Source organism: the organism of the source record quoted next, unplaced genomic scaffold, assembly GCF_019419815.1.
Source record: "Pyrus x bretschneideri cultivar Hongxiangsu unplaced genomic scaffold, Pyrus_bretschneideri_v1 Contig340, whole genome shotgun sequence".
Classification (NCBI taxonomy): Eukaryota; Viridiplantae; Streptophyta; class Magnoliopsida; order Rosales; family Rosaceae; genus Pyrus; species Pyrus x bretschneideri.
In genome coordinates, this window is record NW_025999658.1 from 1 (window position 1) to 9972 (window position 9972).

Sequence of the window (9972 nt, forward strand, 5' to 3'; positions counted from 1 at the left end):
CAAAGATTATTGTTTGAGCCGTCTCATATAAATATTATATGCTTAAACGATAAGTCCAAGGAATATGTGATTGGAAGAATGCGATCTAAAGAAGTTAGATTCATGAGACCATTCTTTCGTTGACACATCCTAAACGTTCCTGATCATAGGATTGTCAATTGGGCATTGACAGTCCGTTAAGATCAGTACGTGCTATGTCTTCTCTCAGAGAGAATGACTAGTCTCGAGTCATTGGTGTGTGTGACATCAAGACAAGTACGTAGGTGCTCAATAGAGAATGAGTTCACTGAACACGATCAATGAAGAGTTCTCATATTCATGTCACATGAGAACTCATGGTTGGGATAATGCAAATTAGTCTTTTGACCTGAGGCATCACAGTTGTCTCGTGGTTAGGTCCTTAATCTTTGATTATGTCAAAGTCACTCCATCAAGAAGGTGTCCACGACATCTTTGGGGTTAAGCCACTTAGCCATGGAGGCAAGTGAATGCGCAACAAGGGATCTCTAACCTTCAAACTGTTTGAGGGAGAATACTCTATGATATGATTAAGAATCTTTGGCCAAAGTATGAATGAGATTTAGGAATGTGTTCCAAATCACATTCAAGGTAATCATATAAGCACAAGACTCACATTAGATAGTAGACATGAATAAACTATCAAACCAAACAATGTGGTCAAGAGTATTGTATTAGAGAAAGACCGTATTGCATTTGTAATCCTAAGACTGAATAGGTTCTCCACCTCTTCTGATTAGCTTGGGTAACCATGACATGCTGCTAGGCGTCAACCATGGTTTGTGGAAGCCCTAAAAGTGTATTATCACTAACGGGAGAATTGAAAGTAAGTTTCAATTCACAATCGATTAGAAAGAGTTTTAATCGCCCACTGCCTCGCTAAAAGGAACCTAATGGATCGTTCACCGAGTAAGGTAGAGTTTGAAGAAACAACGGAGATGAGTAAGAATAATTAAATGGTTTAATTATTTATCTAAGGCTAGGATTAATTAATATGTTAATTAATCAAACGAATAAGTTCGTTAAAGACCTCGGGTTAGTTTTAGGCCGCAAGGCCTAATGGGATTTGAATGTCAAGCCCATTAACTCAAGTTGTATGATAACTTGAATAAACAAAGGGCTTGAAAGCCCAATAAACCCTATAGGCCGGCCATGTTAGAAGAATAGGGTTTTTGGTCCATTAGGTCACTTATTTGAAGGGACTATATAAAGGACTTTATAGCCTAAAATTCATTAAGGGTTGTTTTTGGGGAAAGGATGAGAACACAAGCTCTCCTTTCTCTCTAAAATTTCGGCCACCTTGGAGGGATCATCTAGCAATCAAACTCCTCCAAGGTCACTCATTTCTTTTTCATTATGCCTTGGTGATGAATCATTAGAGGTTCTCAATTTTGGGAACTTTGGAGAAACCTTTTTTATCCATCCAAATCCATAGATCTAAGATGCAAGGAATGAAGGCCCTCTCTTTGGGTGATTAGCCTTTGTTTAAATACAAAGAGGAATCTACAAAGGTATATATTTCAACTCACTTTGTTTTGAGTTGATTATTGGTTCACCATTTTACTAGGCTTTGAACATTCATGGGTAATGTTTTGTTTTTAAGTGCATGCTAGCATGATTCCGCCTTTAATTTGTTAATTGCATGCTAATGATGTTGCTTAAATGAACATGTCATCTTCCAAAATAATCATTCACCGCCGACCCAACCCAACCGCATCTCCTTATTTCGGCCACCATTGACGACGAGATTGATGCCATATTGATCCTCACTTCGAACCCAGTTAATCCCTATTCCATTTTTACTCAAACTCGACAAGGATTGGTTTCATTTTCTCGAAGAATGGCGTTGGTGGCACCAAGAGGTCTATGGCTACGATCCGCCATTCTTGAAAGTATTATAGTCAATTACCACCATCAATCAACTTCTTTCAACCCTAGGAACAATGCCCATAGGTTGGTTGAGGCATCAGAGCTTGTTTTGGAGTCGAATCAAGAACACCCATTTCTTGGGTTTCGACGGATCGAGGGAAATTTCAGGTATTTTCCGACTGAATTGGACTTCACCAGGTATAAAAGTTCTTACCCTTGTTGTGTTCTATAATTCTGTAAAATTTGGTAATTTTTGGAGTTTGTCGGAAAATTGGGTTTCCGTTCGCTGAAAACCGACGCGTGGCTAGTGGGCCAACGATGCATTTTTAAGTTATATTAGATGTTTTGATTTCAGATTTGATATCCGTTTGATGTGATTTGATTGTTTGAACCTAGTTTCATTATGGTATGCCACTTGATCAGTATAAGAATCGATGATCCGACCATTGGATCGACACCAAATTTTAATACATTATAGTACGTAATATTTTAGGACATTAGGAATTGACAGAAAAGGAATCCGACATACGAATCTTGATGAATTGAATTACTGAGGTTGACTTTGATCCAAATGTTTGTAACCGTCCTTAAGTTCTAAAATTAGTATTACTAGAGACTCAGTGAGGCTTTGCGGGCCTATCTTAGTGAGTGACTTTAATATATGTGATATTGTTATTACCCTGATTTCGGATTTAGTATTTGATGTGTATTTAAACTAACCTAAATAATAGACTAATCTAAACCAAATTAAACTCTCAAGCGCACGAATCAATTGTAGTAATATATGCAAATACAAGGTCGATCCCACATGGATTGCTTTAACACCAATTTAATCGATTAATCACGCTAGACTTAATTAAACAAACAAAGGGTATATTGATAATTGATTAAAACTATAATTAACAAGAAAAAGAAAAGACAATTAATTAAAATAAACACACGACGCAAGAAGAAATTGAGAAACAATGGAAGTCTAAGGTTATGAATCCACCAATAACAATCCTATTTACTTTTCCTAGAGCCAATTACTATCCAATTACCATGCCAATGTTAAAGGTTGTTCTTTCTCAGGTATGAATTAATCCATGGTCAGGCATCAACTCTTGTATCTCTACATGATAATTATATCCTATTGGTTAGGCATACAACTAAACACATAAAAACCCATTAAGTGTAGAAGAATCATGTCAACCAAGTAGGACTAGCTTGATATTGGTCATCCTCACTAGTTTGTCTACTCTTCTTAATCTTAGTTCCAATAAACCTAATTGATTGGTCATCCTCATAGATTTATCTAAATCTCTAGATGAAAAATTCCTAAAGGTGATCAATTATTAGAAATCCGAATCTAGAATAAAATATCCACAAAGATTAAGAATCTAACATGGCATATAATCGGATAATAATCAACAAAGTACTTCGCAAATATTCATGTCATGGCTTCATCATAAACCTTAGAAAATAACTTAGTTACACATAGAAATAAAAATAAAAGAAAGATAGAACCCGGAGTCCACGGCAAAACACGTCCCTAAGCTCTTCTTCATTAGTTGCGGAGATGGTGAATGGTAGTATGATGTGGGTGATATGGGTTATGCGGGGGTGGATGGATGGATATATTAGAGAGAGCTTAGGGACCTTATTTATACTAGAAAACCCTCAAAAGTCTGGGAGAAACTCTCCTAAAATAAAACAAACTCCTAAACAGTTAATGACACAAACTAGGGAAGAATCCTTCTTGGCTTGGGAAACCCGTCATCTGCAGGGCCGGCCCTGTCCTAGGGCTAGCAAGGCCACTGTCCGGGCCCTCAAAAACTCGAGGAGCACCAAAAATTGATTGGGGATGTATTTCCATAAGCCTATAAATTTTAAAACCTTGGTTTAATCAGCAGCAACTTTAGGCAGCAGCGGTGGTGTTACGCGTCTTGCTTAATAAGACGGTGTCGTGTTCGAAACCTAATGTGTTCTGATATTTTTTCCAATTTTTTACGATATTCTGTTTGGGATCAATGCAGGCACCTTGTCCTTTCCCTTTCATGCCTTTCCCCTCACCATTTAACATCGGGATGTAATTTGCACAACAAACTAAACAGCTAACTTAATGCCAAGAATTCATTAAAATACAAATAATTAATAAAAAATTAGAAATATGGTGCCCAACACCTATTAATGTTCTTCCTCAACCCTTTTGTCGTCTCTTTTAACTTCCATGTTCAAAAGCCATGCCTCTCAAATTTTTATTATATGGAGTTAGGGCATATTTTTGATGTCGTCCTGGACCTCAAAAATCTCAAGACCGGCCCTGGTCATTTGTCTTGCACGCCAGTTTTGGGGTCGATTTATCTTCTGGAAAATTCTGTAAAAATATGGAAATGTAGCTTTATCTCTTATCTTTTCAGGCATATATTGCATGTCACTAGGAAAAATTGGAAAAACCTTCAAATCTTCATTCTCCTACAACTGTGCAATTCTGACAGGAAAACAACTTTTGCGGGATTCATTTGTGAAACTGGAATGAATGGCTCCATGGAAAATTATGAAATTCGGACACAACGATCTTCAGCCTCTTAGCTTCCTTCACCAATTAGCCTTGCATCAAACTCCTTCGGAAAGTCGAATTATCACCAAAAACATCCTAAGTGCACAGAATGGCTGAAACTGAGAAAAGGAAAGTAATCAGGCTCTTTTATAATCATTTCCTTAACAAAACTTAGGGATAATTAATATGAAAATATGATAAATAATGTACCTATCAGTATCCTTTGTGGATATGACTTGGTTTTATAAATGTGATTTTTATTAAAATGTTATTTTTAATAATTAGCCATCGATCTATTATTATGAAATGTGAGTTGACTTGTGCATAGGGAATATTTGTGAAATTCATGTTGGATTGTTTGTTAAATGTGAAGGCTAGTAGTGGACCGTTAACCCATTGTCATGGGGATTCGTTGCTTCAATATAATTTCATTTCTTGCTTCGTTGGTCCATTCTAAATCTAGTACTTGTGCTTGTTTCATTTCATTGAGCTTTTGTGAATTTAGTAACTTGATTCATGTCTTGTTTCTTCAAGCCGTTGTTATGTTTCTTGGACTTCCGGTCAGTTATGTTGAGTGGTCAGGTGCTAGGTTCCGCTGGGGTTCCATTGAATGGTTCGGTTCCCTGCTTCGTTTGGATTCCGTTGAGTGGTCTAGAATCGTATAATGCTTTGGATTTCGTTGAGTGGTCCGATATCCATTGTTCTCCATGATTTCGTTGAGTGGTTCGAAATTGTATCCACTCGGATTCCATTGAGAGGTCCGGAATCCCTTCTACTCCACGATTTCATTGAGTGGTCCAGAATCCCTCTTAGTATTTTGGTTCTGTTGAGTGGTTCGTAACCCGATGTTGTTGGATTTCGTTGAGTGGTCCGAAATCACATCCTTGACTTTGTTGATTTGTTGGATTTGGTCTAAATTGAGAAAGCTTCAGAGATGTAGGCTTCGACCAAACTGTGTCGCTCTAGCCTTGCATTTTGGTGTATTGTATGAGTTATTAATTGACATGATTGTGCATTGGTGTTGGAAAACATATGTGTGTGTGAATGGCAAGATGACAACTCTTGTTTGGCTTATGGTTGATGTGTGGTGTGGTACTGTATGTTTTCTACTAGGAAGTGTTTTAGGAAAAGTTCAGAGTTTAACAAATGGTGAACTACGGATGACTTGATCCTGTCGAAGAGTACGTAGGTAGTCTAACAAAGAGGTTAGATGCAACCATATAGTAAACGAAAAATTACTAGGCAATTCGAATCTTGAGTTGTGCTTTGTTGATGTCCCGGAGGTGAGGTATGTTAGATATACTGGTACTTGGTGATGTTATGTGTCGATCCTGGAAGTATGTCAGAATCGGGCCTTGACATAAGGAGGTTAGGTTAAAACCCTAAACCACCTGGTATCCTTATCCTAAAACTATACCACCTCATAAAAACCGTTGTTTGTTAACCGCTACTAGTTTTTGTCACTAAAAAAAATCATTAGCTCAATGGTCAAATAGTGATTGTATTAAATACATGCAAGTATTGTAATCAGTCTCGACTTAATTGCCTAGCTCATTTGTGGATCCAACTCCATTTTATGCTTGACTCGACTCAAGTCATTTTAGAAACACATTTGAACTCAATTTTGGTTTAACTTAATGAAAAGATAAAATTGGTTGACCAAATACAAGTAATTTAAAGAATGGAAAACTAATGAATACAAATAAGTAAGTTAGAATTTGTTAAACCAATATAATATTTGGATTCAATTTTGTTGACTCTTTATTTTAATTATAATATAAAAACGTCTAACTTTTATGAGCCAAACTTTGCCGAAAGGAGTCGAGCTTGAAGCCTTGAACCAAATTGAAGACCGAGAGCAACTCACAAGTTTTGTGAGCCCAGTATTGAAAAGCTCAAACTCGTTTTTATTTATTTATTTTTGTTTAAAAAAACATTATGGGGTTGGATTGGAATTGCTTTTAAAATGACTAATAACGTTTTTAGAAAAAATATTTTAAGGTTTCAGAAGTACTTGAAATGTTTGTTGCAACAAGCACCAATTATGTGTTGGTTGCTGGAAATACTTTAAGTGTTTTTTCAAAATTCACTTACATTTTTATTGAGGATGATTTCAAAGACATTTTCACCAAAAACACTTTCGATCATTTTAAAAGAATTTTTAAATGAACCATAATATTTTGTTTAAGCTCAACTTGTATGTTTTCTGAGCCTAACACAAATCAAACTGGAATTGTGACATACGTAAATCCTCATATATGTAACATATAATAAGTCTTATGTTTTGCATGTGTGTAAAGCAATCAAATCTCACACAGTACTATATCTTCAAAGGATGACGGAAAATTTTATTGAATTAAAAACCTTGGAAATGGACAGGGTTCTTGCTGCAAGCCTCTTGCTAAAATAACCCGTGACACTGTGCTGATACCTATCTAAACCAATCCAACCAGAGAAAAAGACACAAACCTAGAGCTTGAGATTGAGATCCATTTCTCGTGACATTTGTCGGTGTAAACCTACAAAAACACTTAAATTTTGGACCTTTCCTATCAATATCCCACTTTTGTGTCCTTGACTTCCAACAATAACTTTGATACAAAGGCCAAAATAACCCCACAAAGAAGAAAAAAACCAAAACTAAAAATAGTACTACGTTTACAGTAGTTGGCCACAGATAGTCGTGGGAGTTGGGGGGAAGGGCAACAAAAGATTGACTAAGTGCAGGCCTCACGGGCCACACCAAGCCTCGAGTTTGGCACATCAATGAGCACTCTGTGGTTCTGTTGCTGCATATTGGCAATGACATTTAGCACCGAGTTCAAGTTGTCTGGTGAGGCTGCCATGGCTAGACATGTGATGCTACCAGCTGTGCTGTGGATTACAATGTTGTCCTGTGGCAGTGTCACGTTCATGCCCGAGAACATGAACGTTATCGTAGGCACGACAAAGGGGACTGAGTAGCATGTGTCGAACCCGCCTAGGGATGTCACCGGTATTTTTGGGCCCACTCGCCTTCGGAACTCGTTTCGGACGGCGAGGTAGGCAGGTTGTACTAATCGAGTGAACACGGTTCCTGATTAACGCAAAACACGAAAATGTTATTTGTAATGATTGTGAGACATATACTTACGAGCATCACCTGTGGTCAAAACTAATTGTGAAAATTTTACTATTCTTTGTTGTATTCTATACATCAAGAATTTTTTTTGTCATTAATCTTGATCATTAGATCCTAAATCAAGAATTTAGTGGCCTAAAAACCCTTATGTGTAGAATACCCTGAAGATAAATCCCAAACCTAGTTTAAGTCCAAGAGGGGTCCACCAAGAGGGGTCCTCTAGTCAAATCATGGCATGTGGGATAGTCACATGATCACAGACAATGTACATTTAAAGTCAGCTTTGTGACTAGACCCTAAATCAGCAAGGATCCAAAATACCATTCATTACCAAAATTCTTTTAGTTAAGATAATAATTTTTTTTTAATTGAAAAAATAATTGTTTGGCAATGTTACCTGAATCAAAGATGGTCCCTGAACCAGTGGTGGGATTGAATGCCAAAGCAGCAGGAGGGATATCAACAATTCTCCTGCCAACCCTAATTGCATTTAAGTTCACATAATAGAGTGATGATCTTCTAGGGTTCTTGAGCAGTGGGGTGTACTTGATCCTCTTGGGCTGCCCAACAGGGCCAAGTCTCAATGATCCAGAAAAGTTTGGGGACTTGAAGCTGGGGAGGCAGTATGAGAATGTGGATTGATAGAGGTTTTGGGTTTGGGATAGAAGTGACAATGGTCCCCGGCCAAGCCCCAGAAGACCCTGTGGCGGAACGGAGCTGCCGGTGGCCTTCTGGATGCAACCGAATGTGTAGCTGGGGACGGAGTCGGTGGCTAGGGTGAAGGTTTCTTGTGAGAGGTTAGCTGCTATGCTGGAGCTACCGTAAGTCATGTTGAAACCGCAGGAGCTGCCTAAGCAAGTGGGGTTGGGGACCTGAAGAGTAATCACATGCACAATGTTAGTGTATCATTTTGTCCCATTTTAGTAAAGCACGAATTATTAACCTATTAAAATAGAGAGTGCATAAAAGAGGATCTACTTTTAGAGATCTCATTCACTATTAAACCATGTTAGGGACTTTTTAGCATATTTGAAATGGTTAGGAGATATGCTTAGCTGGATAATCACACACGTATTCGATTTGTTTAAACGGTCACTTGCTTTTTAAACAAATTTACACGTAATCAATGATCTAGATTTACAATTTGTTAGACAACCTAACAGGCAAAATTGGTTTAAATACAGTGAAAAGATGACAAAAGTTGGGAATTTCATTTTTTTTTTTCCCTTTCTTTCTGAAGTTTATATGAAATTAATTATGAGTACCTGCTTGCACTGAGCAGCTTGGCAGCCAAGGTTCTTGTAGGTTGTGGATTTGGCAGAGTTAAACACACTGGAGGAGCAGCCAACGCAGCCATTGCATGGAACCCAAGCAGCATCGCTGCTAGTGTCAACAGCCATGAGCAAAGTCTGAGGTGGTGTGCCGATCTTAGCCTTCACAATGTAAGTGGGGCTCTGAATGATCTGCCGGCCAGAGGCGATCGGAACAACCGATTTTTTGGCGACGAGGCTGGACAGGAACTGAAGCCTGGCCTGGTCCTTGGCCTGCATTTGGAGGACACTCTCCTCCCATGACATTGGTTCGGAGGGTCTGAAGGGAGAGCATGGGCTGTAGACATGGAAGATTTGGAGGGTTGAGCCTTGCTCCTTGGTCTCACTACATTGAGGGTTGTTGAGGCCATGGGCTAAGGAGAGGAAGAGGAGGGATAGTGACAAGACATGAGAGAGGGTGGCCATTGCTGAGAGTATAAATGTCTGATGATTAAGTCTGTAGGGGAGTATGTGTTTATATATAGTTTGGCAGTCAAATTTATGTGGCCTTTTGTTTTTCCCCTTTTAAAAGGGAATTGTTATTGGCACTCCAAAATTCTCAATCTACATTTCAAATTTTCTATATTTAGAAAGAAAAATACACTTATGAAGATTGTAGAATGAGATTTTTGAAGTGTCAATAACACTTCCCTTTTAAAATTGTATTTTATTTTAGTGTTAACTAAATTTTACACCCTTAGATTTGAATCTCGAAAATGACACTCCAAAATGGTAAGTTCACAACCAATTTATTCTTTCAATTCTTTAGTGTAAATATACCATTTTAGCTTTAAAATAAAAAAGATGGTTTTAAAATAGGCTATGAGGTTTTAATTTTCTCGATTGCATTCTAAGGTTTTGAAGTTGTATGGTTTCTTTTGAATGTCCAATCCATTATTATTGATGAGTTTTGTTGTCAATATGGTACAAATGTGACTTACACATTAGACCACATAAGGGTCTCACACACATTAGGTCATCAATTAAATGAATGATTAAACAATTAATCCAACCAAATACATAAATTGATACAACTTCAATACCTTATGGTGTTAACAAAAAGAAATATAGTTAATCTTTTACGATATTTTATTGGTAAGGTATGTTGAGAGAGA

At 37.6% G+C, this 9972-nt stretch overlaps 1 protein-coding gene across 1 annotated transcript; it reads right to left on the reverse strand.

Annotated features, from left to right (window-relative positions):
• Positions 1 to 6749: 6749 nt before the first annotated feature.
• On the reverse strand, positions 6750 to 9309 carry LOC125480640 (aspartyl protease AED3-like). Its single transcript, XM_048591643.1, has 3 exons — positions 8813 to 9309; positions 7945 to 8419; positions 6750 to 7502 (listed from the first exon to the last, which is right to left on the reverse strand). The coding sequence occupies exons 1-3, from the start codon at positions 9281 to 9283 to the stop codon at positions 7144 to 7146; spliced, it is 1305 nt and encodes a 434-aa protein (XP_048447600.1). The 5' UTR covers positions 9284 to 9309; the 3' UTR covers positions 6750 to 7143.
• Positions 9310 to 9972: the final 663 nt, after the last annotated feature.